At 40.1% G+C, this 15,406-nt stretch overlaps 1 protein-coding gene across 9 annotated transcripts in view; it reads left to right on the forward strand.

Moving 5' to 3' along the window:
• AMPdeam (AMP deaminase) overlaps positions 1-15,406 on the forward strand; it is a 172,507-nt gene that overhangs the window by 103,198 nt on the left and 53,903 nt on the right. For 8 of the 9 annotated variants that reach the window (XM_083137695.1, XM_083137698.1, XM_083137696.1 and 5 more), the window contains one exon: positions 12,754-12,904. In XM_083137695.1, coding sequence (XP_082993821.1) covers positions 12,754-12,904 — 151 coding nt within the window. Of the gene's footprint in view, positions 1-12,028; positions 12,093-12,753; positions 12,905-15,406 lie in introns of those variants that run through there. The other variant, XM_083137703.1, reaches the window with a different exon arrangement.

Here is a 15,406-nt window from a genome sequence, read left to right on the forward strand (position 1 = left end):
ACGAGACAGCATTTCCACGAGGCCAAAGTCTCGTCTCGTGGACAACACTATCCATAAGCACCGAAACGTCAGCCTCTGGAATGCAATTTGCAGACTAGTGAGGCAATAGCGTCTGGACTCTCAGCCAGTGTAAGGGCCGTATTGTGTACTGTCAATTCATGTTTGCGATTGTCCCTTCATCCATTTAATTTCTTACCATTTATCCTCATGTTCGAGATTAGCAAAAAATGACAGAAAAGCGAAGTGAAATCAATCAGTCGTAGTATGTCCGCATCGTAAGACCACAGATAGAACCAAATTTGGTTTATATTAGGCGAAATCTTCAGACAGCTTACTTTCTGATTCACCAAGTACCGAACGAACGCGACGAGACTTGTTCAGTAAGTTTTGGTTTTCTGTGTGTTACGTTCAGGTATCGATCTTTAAACACTGGTCTAGATGACCCTAATTGTGAGTTCACCGTGGTTTTTTTCTTCTCTTCCTTCCACGTAAATGTTATTTTCCTCTTGTTTCTTACAGTTTAAAGTTGATACAGTTAACCTTACCTTACCTAGGGAGGCTATAGAACGGTCTGGATTTTGATGTTCAACTCAGACGTAATAATATATTGCATCCGAAAACGATTAGAAGACGAAATCCCATTATACGGAATAGACAAGCAACTTAAAAAACATCACGTTTCTCACAGAACGATATTACAGTGTTCATCTGTTTGAAAGTTTAGTTTTTGCAACCGCAACGAGGGATGAGTTGATTATGGTGCTTATTTCGGTGTTATCTCACGGGAAGAGATTGAGTGATAAATTTAGTAACGTTCATGGATATTTGGAAAAGGCAGTCGAATCGGAAACCTGATTTGTACCATTCAGATCGGCATCGATCAGTCGAATCTCCGTGAGTCGAATCCTTCAAGACCCATTACAGCAGAAACTCCGTTACCGAATCCTTGAAGATCAGTTACAGCCGAATCCTTCAAGATCCGTTATCGCCGAAACTCCGTTGCCGAATCCTTCAAGATCCGTTAACAGCAGAATCTTCGTGCCGTGGCCGAACCCTTCAAGATCCATGCGTTCTCGCCGAAACTCCTTTGCCGAATCCTTCAAGATCCATCCGTTCTCGCCGAAACTCCTTTGCCGAATCCTTCAAGATCCATCCGTTCTCGCCGAAACTCCTTTGCCGAATCCTTGAAGATCCATCCGTTCTCGCCGAAACTCCTTTGCCGAATCCTTGAAGATCCATCCGTTCTCGCCGAAACTCCTTTGCCGAATCCTTCAAGATCCGTTACAGCCGAATCTGCGTGGCTGAATCCTTCACGACCGCATCTTCTTTTCTTGAATCCTTCAGGATCAGTTGGCTCTTTTCTTAAAACACAGAGGCCTTTCCATCGACTCCGCTGTGACGTATGGGCTGCGGTTTAATTTCCGGTTGAAAAGTAGAAGGGATTAACGTTGTTTCACAGAAGAATACCAAGGCCAATGGATAAACAAATGGGGTGTGGTCAGGTGTGTCTGGAGTAACGCCCCACAAGTAGGGTGTGCTGACGTGAATCCTAAACAGCGCCGTAGCATCATCGGCCTTTTTTCGCGCCCATCAGAGATAAATACAAAGGCGACCCCAGGGGGGTGAGTGCCCCCCCTCCCGAGATATCTGAGAAAAGACCATGTAATTCGAGTGGTGATATTTTATTATAAAAATACTGTTTTCTGTGACTTGCGGACTGTATGTAGCTAAGTTATAGCAATTACTGCCACGTCAGACAAAATAAGGAAATAACTTTTTGACCACGGGCATTAGAATCATCATGGACTGCCGTAACTAGGGGTATGCAGGACGAAAATTTTGGTCGAGAAGGGAAATTTTATAATCCCGTCGTTCAGGACTGAAGATAATCACCATTTGCGGACCAGTTTCGGGCCGGGAGACTTTCGAAATTTACGGACTCTGTGAAAATCTCGAATATTACACCGCCCCCCGCCCCCGCCCCTTAAGTGATTGTTTTTGTAATTCATGAATGAAAACTTAATTTCAAGAATTTTTTTAAACCCTTTTAGCGCAAAAAAAAAAAAAAAAAATACCCCGAATTAACCACTTCCCAATACAATACTGTGGAGTTTCTCGTCTGTTCAGGATTTCTAAATGTCGGAAATCATTTCTCCAAATCGGCATCTCATTTCACGCGCCGTCGTTTTGAATTACTTCATGCAGTAGCCTTTGATGCGTAAAAACGTGGATCATAGGTACCATAATGGTGATTTAAGCAGTCGTGAAAATGTACAAAAGGCTAAAGAATTGTTCAATACCAAAGTGATGTTTATCGAAAGGAATCAAGGTGGAATAGAGTTTCTATGTATTTACTTGTAAATAGTGAACTCAAGTCTGAATTTGTCACCAGCGCCAAGATATTTTAACTTAATTTTGATTTTTTTTATTTGTAAAATAATATAATTAATAATATTAAGTCCGAATTGAATAATCGCTAAGGAACAAGCTCGGGAGAATTAAGACAATCGCGAAGGAACATGTGCGAGATGATTAAGTGTGAATGGAATAATCGCTGAGGAACAAGTGTGAGACTGAAATTTCATTTTCACACTTTAATCTTTTTCATAGTGTTCCTGCGACTCGGCTCAGCCACTGAACTAATATTTTTTTTCAAGTGTAGTGGTTTTAGATCTGTAAAGAAAAGCTCCGACCGATACATGCAAGACGTTCTAAAAGTTATCTCTTTTCTGAAATAAAATAACCCCTGACCTTTTTAAGTAACTGTAACTAAAGTACTTTTCGAGATGACTAGTCGTAACTATAACTGAGTTAATATTTTAGCAAAGTAACCGTTAGTGTAGTAACTTTCCAAAGACTGCCCGTGTATTCGCTGGCGAATTTCCGTGTGCGTTCCCTTTGCCTACGCAGTATGTGGCCGCCCTGCGATTGATCCCGCTGCAGTAGCGCGCTGGGACACGGCACCGCAGAGGAGCAGATTTTGTGTGCGGCAGAGAGATAAAATAAGGTCTTCAGCGAGCGGCGCTTATCTTCTTCCTCGCCCTTTGTTCTGGCGGTTCCCTCCAGGTCGCCTCTTGTCGTGTTTGACTTCGGTATATCTTAACTGAGCCTTTCCCGTGACATCTAACTTTCTGTGAATGATAACCAAGTTTTGCATTCGAACACCTTCTGACTAAAGTTTTTTACAGCGGCTTTCCTGGCTGCATGGAATTTATCGTATCTGAAGTTCATGTACAATACATAGGAGGGGTTTCTTAGAAATCAGCCCTCTCTTTGTCATCTTTTCCTGCCTTTGACATTATTACTTTTTATGCTGGGCCAAAGGGGGCTTATTTTATTTATTTATGTACTACCGTAAACTTTACAATATTTTACCGTTAAAATTTGTGTGCCTGTTAATTTACGGTCGATATTACTGCTACAACTATTTTTCGTCTTCTTCTAAGAGAACCAAACCAACAAGCCTAACCTAACCACCAATGGTGTTTAAGTTGTGTCCGATAAGTGATACCCCACAAAGCTAGCTACCAGCCAATGGCAATGCTTAAAACTGTTGTTGCAGCAATCACTACCTTAATTTACAAAAAATGGGAAGCAGACGATTTTGATTTTGATTTCAATGTGTTTTGCATGAAAATAGATAATGATCATAAATTGCATCTGAGTGCACCTTAAATATATTTTTTTAAAACCGAGTCACAAAAACTACATTAATTTAGGGTATGTAATGGCCGGTAATACTTTAAAAACTGTCAAGGCAATTTTTTTTACGGTATTTGGCTAGGAGCGAAAATTGACGGTCTTAGACCTTTTCTTCAGTAGCTTTTTTACAGTGTACACCAACATCAGTACAGTTCCATACCTTAAAAACACATTCGGTGTGAGAAAAATGAATGAAATTAATTCACAAGCGACAAGTTGTGTGGAGATACTTATTTGCCCCACTGTACACATATTGCGTATTCCTTGACTTCCGTCTATTACTCTGGTGTATTGCTTTATGTGCACATACAGTGAGATCCATGAGTATCACTGTGCAAATTGTCCATCACCATGTTCGTACATCTTATTTGATCCAATAAGAGCTTCAAGAATTAAAAGAAAACTCAAAACAAGCTGTTGACAACTTCTGAACCAACATACATAAAAATCCATCGCTTAGTATGCAAGAGAAAAATCAATGAAAATAGTCATGGACAATTTGCAGGGTAATACTCATGGATCCCACTGTACAAGTGTTGCCGTTCCGCGTTTGTTACAACCTGTCCCCTTTCCCGCGCTAGGGAGCGCTCGACAGTTTCGGTGCCAATGAGAAACGAGGAAAAAATCGTCTGCTGGGCAGCGAGGAGCGAATGGAAGCCAGAAGAGAGGCGCTTACGTAGATGTTGTTGCGACGTTGCGTATTTTAATTGGCTGCCTGGCTTTGACTTTCCCCAGCACCGAGAAAAGCCAGGGAGCAACTAGCGCGGGAACCGGGACAGGTTGTAACAAACGCGGTATAAACTGGGCAGTCTCGTCTCTTATGCGAGAAGCTCCGTATCGTCACTGCACATCTTTTGCAGCGCATGGTAGATTACTCAATAATTGATCTGGATTGGTTTCTTGAAAACAATTTAAAGTAGCTACATCGTTTCGGACAGTGGCAGTTAATTGTAACTTGCTTTTTCCTGCTTCCAAATGCCGATTTCCACACACACAGCTATCACGGAAGGAGAACCCCTTTCCAAGATTTGATGCGTGATTTCGCCCTGTCACGTGCCTGCGGTGTCGAGGCATATCTTGCATGGTCCCACTAATGTCGTAACCGTAAGTGATTTCTTGGAAGAGCAACACGCCTCCCTTAGTGCAAGAAGATCGTTCGAAAAGGGGGAGAGAGAGGTGTTCTTTAATTTCAACCATTATCATCCAGTGTTGCAGAATCGTGCGCGTGGAAAAGAACTAAATTACATCCTAGTATGGAACTAAAAACACTGAAAGGGCTGCGTTTGTTAGAAGAAGATAACATGTCAACATGCCCGTTATATGCTCAAAACTAGGATCCTAGATTTCGATTCCTAGACCCCATCTCGTTTTCGTCTCCTCCAGTTATGGCGTCAGAAAAAAAAATGAGTGGACAGTCAGGGCTTTGGAGGGGGGGGGGGGCTAGTCGCATGTAATATACTTCTAAATACCGTACAAAAACGCGTATTTGGGCCAAAAAAGACATTTATTTATGTAGTTTTGTTCGTTTACTGGGGTCAAACTGATCGACCTAGGGGCATCTACTCCTCTTCTACCCTGGCGTCGTCACTGGTCTCGTCTGGAAACATCTTATTTATTAAGCTATTACGTTAAACAGCACATACACACAGGCAACCCGATATCGCTACGACCTCAGTCCTCTCCGAAACTTCTTCATGGATCCGCCCCAGTTCATTCTTTGGAGCATTTCGTGATTTTTGGATCTAATCGCGGACTAAAAGAGCCATATTGGCAACATTGCTTTTTACCAATTCCATTGCGTATAAGGCTTAGAGTATAGGTATAAGGGGGCTTCATTGAACGAGTAACACTTGCACGAAACAAGAAGTGGGTCATGCAAAATGCCCATGATTGTACTCAGCATGTAAGCAAGAAGTCACGAGTGGAGTTCGCGTCGAGGGAATTGCCTAATTGGTACATTAAGCAAATTGTCTTCATTACTTGCAACTATTTAATGCCGTGTCTTGATTTTGCCATTGAGCACCAACTTATTTAATCTACACCATGTTCAATCGGAAGTTTAGGAAACAAAATTAAAATAATGCTTCCAGAATTTTGATATCAGTTTTTGAGTTACAAATAATGGATTGATTAATTTGGTTTTCTGCCACTTTTGGCTAATCGCGAAGATAAGAATGAGTGGTGATATCCTGAAATTGATGAAGGGGCACTCGCAATGAACACAGATTCCCAGGACGAGATTCGAACCCAGGACACCTGGCGTCTAGTGTTGCTCACGGGACGGGACATGTCCCGTCTCGTCTCGTGTCTCGTCTCGAAAACGAGACGAGACACGAGACGGGACAAGCCTTTTGAAATTCGAGACGGGACGAGACGGAATGCCTTTCTCGTCTCGTTTTCGAGACGAGACACGAGACGGGACGGGACGGCTTTTGAAAAGTCTCGTCTCGTCTCCAATGTCTCGAAAAAATAAAAGCAAAATTTTTAATCAGTTGCAAATACTTGTTTGCTTGGAATAAAATATTTCAATTAGAAACGTTGATAAGCGTGTATTAAGTCAAAATAAGAAGACTATTCTAGAGAGAGGCATGAATGAATACCTAAACTTATTTCCTATACTCTTTCGAAACACAGCGTTACTCCCCATTTTTTTAAAAAAAAAATTATTCCAGGTTAATAACTTTATGTTACGATACTACTCCAGATACTAATACAATTCTGAATAACATCAAGTAAAAGGGCAGGTAGAGAAGGTGGAAGGAGGGGCCAAAAGATCGTGGAATGTCTGCGCCCGAGGTTTATCTTGTAAAAATAGTCTCAGCTCTATAGGTTGGAAAGATAAACGGACCGACGGATATGGTTTATTTTTATTATTTAATTTTTACATCAAAGGGTGTACAGAAGTGATTGTTATTAGGAAGTAGGAAAAGCATTGTAGGAAACATGGCAGTACAAATTGATAAGAAGTTGTTGGGAAAGTTATTAAGGAGTCCAAGATATAAGCAAGACTAAGAAAATGAGATAATGAGGGACAAATAATCTAGCATTATCCCACTCCGAACAGCTGAGAGCTAAAGAGGAGGAGAAAATACGGGAAATATGGAAATAAATGATTTGGTGATTTTAGTGTTTACAGGGAACCACGACAAGATTTTACCACATGATTATTTGCACGGGTTGCGAAATTATTAGAATGTTATGGAAATTTCGGATATGTCTTTGTTGAGAAAATTCTTGTTGTTTCCCTCAGGCATTCTGCAGGTGGTTGGATTCGATTTTTTTACGTCCGTTTGAAGATTATTTCCAATGTTTTTTTTTTATTTCTTTATTTCTTATTTAAGGAGAATACTATTCCTTGGATTGTAAAAACGAAATACTGAGGCTGATATAGAATAGATTACAAATGAAGGAATTGCACTAAGTTCTGTATAATCGTCGTAGAAGGAAACTTTGTTCTATGAGGGGACTCCCCGGGTACAGTGGTAGCATCGTCGCCTTGTAATCAAGGGGTCCCGGGTTCGATACCCGGTGAAGGCAAATTGTGATTTGAACCCCATTTTAAACTGTGGGTCCAGTCCCGATTAGCCTTTCTGTAAATCAGATGAAGGCATGTTGTAGCTGTTCTTTTTATTCTGTAAATTTAGCCTTCAAGTTTATGAGCAAAATACATGTAGTAACATTTTCACTCGTTGTTAAACACATTTCACAAAGTAGTTTTATCGAACTTCAGAGGGAAGCTGACAGCAATGTCAGGGTGGTGGGAGCTTGTTTACGATCAGGGTGTATTCCGAGACTATTTTTCGCCGTTCCCCACTGACAAAGGTTTTGCTTTGAACAATGGACACCGTTGCTTCAGGGGGCAAACACCAAACATAGGGCGAGGTTGACCTGCAGTAGCGGGTAAGTGCCATAAATCCAGGCCTAAAGTAGGAATGAAAGTTGATGCAAGGGAGGGGCAATAAAAATTCTGTAATTTGGTTTGCTTGCTGACAGGAAGTTTTGCAGGAAAAGCTGAAAAGGAAAACGGCAGACTTTGAATGAAAGAGGGACAGTGAACACAAGTCCTTTGTATTATTCGCCGACACACAAGCTTCCATTTCGAAGGTGAGGCTATCGGCAGCGAAGTTATTAGAGGGTTGGAAGCAGTGACGACGCCAGAGGGAGCAGAGGGACGCCCCATGTCAGACACTTCACCCACTCGGGCCCCCCAATTGAAGTTAATTAAATATCGAATATTAAGAGAGTTCATTTATAAGAGTATGACGATTTTCACCTTTTCAAAGTGGTGTTTTCTGCATGATATCACTTTCCTGCTTATAATACCAACTTGATTAACAAATATTAATTTGCTTCGTCCAAGATTCGAGCGCCGACCTGGGCATAGGTGATTTCTCATTCATTTATGTCCTGTAATAGCCGAGATTAACCTAAGTTTTAACCAGTCTTAAGAACTGGGAAAAAGTGTTGAATGTGGATGATTTTAAAACATCACGAATATTTTCAGGACCACAAGACATCATCTGTAGTACGGGCAAATTATTCTAATCGTGGTCGTTAGTGACAACGCTAAGTATTAAAAGACATTCAAAGTTGATTTAAGATTTGGTTGGTTGGTTGATTTGGCGTTTGAAGTCCACTTATGCACAGTAAGGCTAATCGGGACTGGACTTATAGTTTAAAGTGCCTCCACTGGGTATCGAACATAGGACCAAAGGTGATTGGAGAAAAACCGACACTACATGTCAGTTATTGTGGATTCATCGCGGTTTCTTACTATTCAGGGACTAGAATTTCGAGATGATGAGTCTGAGGCAAACCTTAACAAAGGGGATTTCTTCGATACTCTTGAAGCTAATGAGGAGATATTATTTGGAAATGTATTGAACGTGAACCTTAAAATGCAAATTACACTTAAATTTCAATTCAAAACATATCGCGGGCAGGTAAAAGAACGCTTATTAGGATTTGCCACTCTTCAATCATTAGATGCAGGTTCGCTCTTTCTCGTACATATCAAAATCGAAGAACTTCTTCCCACGAACTCCATACGTGCCTGTAATTGTGTAGCATAAACATACGATGGAGTGGTAGAGTAAGAGTAAGTATTGCCAGTGTCAGAATATTTCTTGAATTCTGGGATAACTGTAACCTTTGTCTGATTTTTTATCCTGTAATAACATTTCCCTGAAAGGTGAAACACAAATTTTGCCCAAAACTCTTCAGCGTTACGAAGATGGTTGTCCTTAAAATCTTTGAAAAGGCTTGCTCGAAACAGGATGCTAGATGCAAACTGCCTCATTTGGCTGTTCTTACCATTGAGAAGAAATGTCAAGTCCTGAACGTACCAAAGGTGCGCAATGTGTTCTCCAAAGCACCTAGAGCAGAATTCTCCTACAGGAGAATTGCACTTCACTAAGTGCCTCACATTGTTTCTAATACTTAAGAAGATTCATTTCTTCCAACGTCACGTTTATTTTGCAAGAAAATTAAACTCTTAGAAGAATTATTTTCATCATTTATATTATTATCTTATAACTTAAATATTTATATCAGTAGTTTCATCTGAAGAAAGACGATGAATTATAAAATTATGGATGTCTTTCAATACTGAAATAGGCCACTAGAGACAACGCAACTTATCAATAAAAAAGAATTAATGTCTTTATTAAAACGAATCATGTGGAGATAAATTCGTAATCAAGAAGTAAATTTAGGCAGTAAACTTCCACTAATTATAATAATAATTATTATTATAAGTATTATATATATATATATATATATGTAGTGTTTTCGGGCGTTTTAATGTGACTGCCCCCTTACAATATTTTGTTGCCAGCCTTCCCCCCTCCCCCAGTCAAATTTCCCTGGCGCCGTCACTGGTTGGAAGTAAATTTATTAGGACGAGGAAAGTAACATTAGCTGTTGACAGTGTTGCACCAAAGGACGTGATATGTGCTACTGTTTGTATAAATGATAGGAAATTTAAGCAAAAAATTTATAATTGTTGAGACTTGAGAGTTGTTTCCTTCATTTGATCGTAGGAGGAGGTTTTCTGAGACAGAGTGGGATTATTTTACACATACATCGGAAAGGGTGGTTGTTTAAAGATAGAGACGTATTTTGCACATTTTTTAAAAGTTCAGATAAAACGAGAATTTAGCCTCACTGTTATGAAAAGAAATAACGCAGTACGGGGAAATAATAACTTCACATTTTTCGCACCTAGTGGGATGCAACAGAAGAGTATTGCAGGAAGTCTATGAACGAGGATGAAGAAGGATATGTGAAATTTGACTTACCTGCGGGTGAATAGTTTATTCTAATATTCCTAAGGTTGATATTGTTTTTGTTTTTTTAAGTCCACTTGATTCGCAAATAGGCTAAATCGCGAACCGACCTACAGTTTAAAGTGCGATCCGATCCACTTTGTGCCTCCATTGAGTATCGACGCGAGGACCCTTCATTACAAGACCTCGACGTTATTACTACGCCATCGGAGAGGCACCCAATCTACACAAATATGTTGATTCCAATAACACGTTATATGCATAATCTGATAATGATGCACTTTGGGTCCATCTAAACATATTTTTTTCAACTATAGCATGTCTAAAAGAATCATTGAAGTTGGGATTTTTATAACTTCAGGAGGCACGGCTCTGTAAACGTGATAAAATTAATGCAGGTTTGCCTTCCATACGTGGTGGTTTTGTCACTTTTCTTCGCTTCGTAAAACATACACTTTTGCAGGAAAGGCTTCTTGCATCCTCCTGGGGCCTTGCTCTAGCTAAACAAAAAATATATTTGTTTAGCATAATCGAGGGTTACATATTCCTGCCGAACTTACTAGAAAACAAGGTTTCTATTGGGATCATACTGCTTTGAATGACAGTATCAATGAAGTTTTATGTACACTACTACTTATAATAATGAGCATAAAATATTAATCAGGAACTTTATTTTTCGTCAACTGGATGTAACATCTTTTTTTGTTATTCAGCAAATATTCAATTCATCACCTTTTTTGACATTAATTTTCTTGCCAGGACAGCTATTTTTATGCAGATTTTGACGATCTTAACTACACGTAAGCTAGATATTAGCTAATATTTGTGCTGTTATATTACTATTCTTCTACCATCTTTGTAACATGTCATGCAATAACAATAATAGAATTGATTAATTTACATATTCAAGTGAATAGACCTATGAATTATATTAATGCATTAATTTAAACATTTGCTTCATTGTTGTATAAATGTATGATGGATAGACAGTTGTATGAAGCGAGAAAAGCCACAAGGTAGATTTCATAAGATACCTAGCAATCAGTAACCAACAAACTGCATTTTTAATATTAATGTCCTCATGATTAACGAACCTTATTTATTCTCACCACGCAATGGGTAAAATATTTGGAGCTTTATCCCACTTTCCGGAAAAATATTGTGTTTCTGCTACTTTTGACTTTTGTTGGCATGATATCCCGGATCACTTTTACGAGACGAGACGGGACAAAACGAGACGGGACGAGACGAGACAAGACAGAACCCTTCGAGACGGGACAAACGAATATTTTCGAGACGAGACACGAGACGAGACAGCATTTTCACGAGACGGGACGGGACAGACCAAAGTCTCGTCCCGTCTCGTCTCGTGGGCAACACTACTGGCGTCGTAGTGCGTTATGCTAACCAGGATTGTTAAAGGTCCAGGAACCCAAAAATTCTAATGGGTTCCGCTATAGGACCGGAACCTTTTTTCTCGCACAATTTAAATTCGGTCCAAGTTGCGTATTGTTTCATTGATAAAAGGTTCCTGAACCGTATTTTAATTGTTCCTGAAAAAAAGGTTCCTGAACCGTATTTAAATTGATGCGGGAAAAAAGGTTCCTGGACAGAATTTAAATTCATCCGGAATAAAGGTTCCTGAACCGTATTTAAATCGATCCAGAAAAATATTCCTGGACCCAATTTAAATGCTTTAAATATGAAAAGATTCTACACTGTCTAGAACTCATTTACGTTTGCTGATTTTCTCTCCCAATCCGGGATTGAACTTATTTACAATTCCTGGACCAGGGTTGACCGATTAAAAGTTGCCTTCTAAAACCGTCCGAGAGTAGGAAATAAATCATAACGCTGTTGTTCTCTCGTGGGCCAGGTTCAAAAAACTCCCTTGTCGAAGACCTACTGTTCATAACGCAATGGACTATATTAGTGTGGCGTCACATGTAGCTCCGTCATCCGATCCATGAACCGCAGCCAATAGGAGCCGTCGATGAGGTAACGTCAGGCTGCTGTGTTCCCAGCAGATACAACAGAGACGGGTAGTGTTGCTAGTATCAAGTGAAGTAACGCTCGCGAGAGAATGGGGCTACACGGAGAGGGGTAACGTGACTGCAGCGTTTGCCTTTCGCCCATTTCTACCTTGTACCTTAGATTCTCGAGGCAGCCAGCACCTGTATTAGTCTTTCATGCTCACAAGTGGATAATTGTTTATCGTCAGGTCCGTAATCGATCCAAGTTGCGTATTGTTTCATTTCAATACGGAACTTGGACCCTATTTAAACTGTTTCGAAAAGAAAAAAAAAGTTCCTGGACCGTATTGAAATTCATTCAGAAAAAGGGTTCCGGGACCGTATTTAAATTGATCGGGGAAAAAAGGTTCCTGGACCGAATTGAAAGACTACAGATAAAAATTTTCTTTACGGTCCAGAACCCATTTACGCTTGCTGATTTTCTCTCCTGGACCGGAATTGAATTTATTTAAAATTCCTGGACCTTGAACAACCCTGGTGCTAACCCCTCCGCCATTGAGGTCGGCACAAATAATGGTCTTGTGCCAGAGAGCAACAGTTCGGGGTTCAAGATGCGGTGGGTCTCCTCTTCTTCGTCTCTCCCTAAACTGCGAGCAAACTGTGCAAGTTTACAACAGAATGTGTCATTTTAGGTTCTTTTGCAGGTTAAGGTGAGTGTGAGTAATAATGCAATGTGTATGTGATGTGTGAGAGTGTTGGGTGTTTACATTGCCAATCATTTTTGTTTTCAGAGTTGCTGCAAATTATGATGAGAAGCGCAGTAATTATGAGTCATCGATTGGGCCCGGTCCAGACGAAAGAGACCATCCATTCAAGTTGGATGAGCATGACTTTGTTCCTCATTTCCAGCGAGTGTCCATCAGCGGGGAGGACACGAGTGGGGTGAGTCAGTTTTTCTTATCTGCTTCCTCTGATCATTGTCAAGTATTCTCGTTCCTACAGCTGGAATTTGCATCTATACAGCACACATGAGTGTAATGTAACTTAAACATTGTAACATTACATAAATATACGAGGCACGTCCAGAAAGTAGTGCCCGTTTCCCGTTTGGTAATAGAAAATGAACGAAAGAAGTTAGTTGAATAAAACCTTTTTACTCTGAAAGTACATTCATTGAACTATATTTCTACAGAGGCACCTATGGCAGTGAGTCACGTATCGTACCGGCAGACAAGTTTTTGTATACCCTCGTCATATCCTTCTGCCGCCAGTCCATTGGCAGAAGAATACGCAGGCGGCATCCCAAGATTCCCCGAGTCCGTTGTGCATGACCTTTCCTGCAAGTTGCATCGCGATAGTGGTTGTGTAAGTGTTTCTGTTGACAGTCTAGTTGAACCAGAAAATCGAGAATCCTGCCAAGTGTGAAGTGAAAGCTGTCATTCGGTTTCTGCGTGCTAGAATAACTCTACCTTCTAAAAGTTATCGTCAAATCACGGAGCTTTATGGTGATGGAAGTTATGTTGTAGGAATCTCAAGGAGGGACATGAAGAAGAACGCAGTCCACAATTCATGAAATAGTTACCACTCATCTCAATTACCGTAATGTGTGTCATATGGATGCCATGCCTGCTTACGGAAGAACACACACACACAAACTGAATGGAATCCGTATTGACATTTTTGACATGATACGCAAACGAGGTGACTACTTTCTGTCCTGCATTGCGACAGGTAACGAAAGCTGGATGGCCTACTCTACGCCCGAGAACAAACGACAATCCATGATGTTGCATCATTCGGATTCTTCCACCAAACTAAAGAAACGCAACCAGACGCCTCTCCGTCCACAGGACAATGACCACTGTGTTCTAAGACAGAAATGCTCCATTCCTTGTTGAGTTTATGCCCCATGGTCAAACCATGAATGAATTCATTGTGAGACAATGAAGAGATTGAGGAGAGCCAGGATTCAAAATCGCAGGAGAGGCCTCTTGTCTGATAGTGTGATCATCCTTCATGACAACGCCTGGCCGCATGTCGCTGCACAAGCACGACAGCTGCATCAGAATTTTCGGTGAGAGTTTTGTGAGCACCCAGCCTACAGCCCCAATCTTGCCCCTAGTCGTCTTACAAAATTAATGGAGTTTTTGAGAGGAAAGCACTTTGATGACTAGTAACTCCAGCAAACGGTAACTCCATTTCTCAATTGACTGTCGGTGGATGTGTATGACAAGGCTATACATAAAACTTGTCTCCCTGTACAATAAATGTCCTGTAGGTGCCTGTGTAGAAAAATAGCTCAAGGTATGTACTTTCAGAGTACAGTATTGGTTCAACTAACTTCCCCTATTCTTTTTACTACCAAATGGGTACTACTTTCTGGTCATGCCTTGAAAACAAAATTTTAGTGTGCTGTATGGGTATAATGCATTAAAATGTGTTGTTTCCGAAAAAAAGAAATTACACTTCACAATCTGGTATTCATTGATTGTTTTTATTGTTATTATTTTGAGAGATTATTCTTCTTAAAATTGACGTTCCCTTTTGGTATCTCATGGACATAGATTTGATATTTTCATATGCTACATCTGGACATGCAATATAGGAAGGATCCAAGTTTTACTATGCTCAGCATTGTGCTTTATCTGTATAGATGTGATGCTGAAAGGAATTACATTAATTTACAGTTTACATAATCTACATCAACAGTGTAAACCGCATTAAAATCTAATTTACAATAATGAAAATCTGACAATTTTTTTCAAACAAGTTATTCAGCAAAAAAACATTCCTATTACAACAAATATTCTAACTTTAGCATTCTCTTTCAAGCATCGCCTTTTCATAAAGGTTAACTAATTCGTTATTGGATAAAAAAAGAGTGCAAGGTACTTGCAACACCAACAGTTGAATCTATTCAACTTCTACAGATGCACAAGGAAGAAAAGAGTGAGAAAGGAAAGAGAGTATGAAAAGAGAAAAAAGAAGAGGGAGATAAAGATATTAGAGAGAGAAAGCAGAAGAGCAGCTATAAAAGAAAGAGATAGGCAGAACAATTATGAAATTATTTAACAGGAAAGTAAGTAAGGAAGAAATAAATGGAAAAGCAATATATGGGCGATGTTTGATTGAATTGAATTGTTGTTTAAGTCCACGTTATGCACAGAAAGGGACCGGACCTACAGTTTAAAGTGGGATCCGAACCACTGTGTGCCTCCACCAGGTATCGAACTTGGGACCTCTTGATTACAAGGCGAGGCTGCTACCTTTGCGCCATGAGGGAGCCCCTATATAGTCGATGTGAAAATAAAAGGAAAAAAATTAGGATGAAGCACAGTCTTTCCATATGGCAGCCATTCAGTAATCATCAGACATACAGTGTCATCCAATAGGGAAAAGTGCCAAGGAAGGTTCACAACATGGTGGAACATGACACTTTGTGTT

Source organism: Lepisma saccharinum, chromosome 16, assembly GCF_977018435.1.
Source record: "Lepisma saccharinum chromosome 16, izLepSacc3.1, whole genome shotgun sequence".
NCBI classification, from domain to species: Eukaryota; Metazoa; Arthropoda; class Insecta; order Zygentoma; family Lepismatidae; genus Lepisma; species Lepisma saccharinum.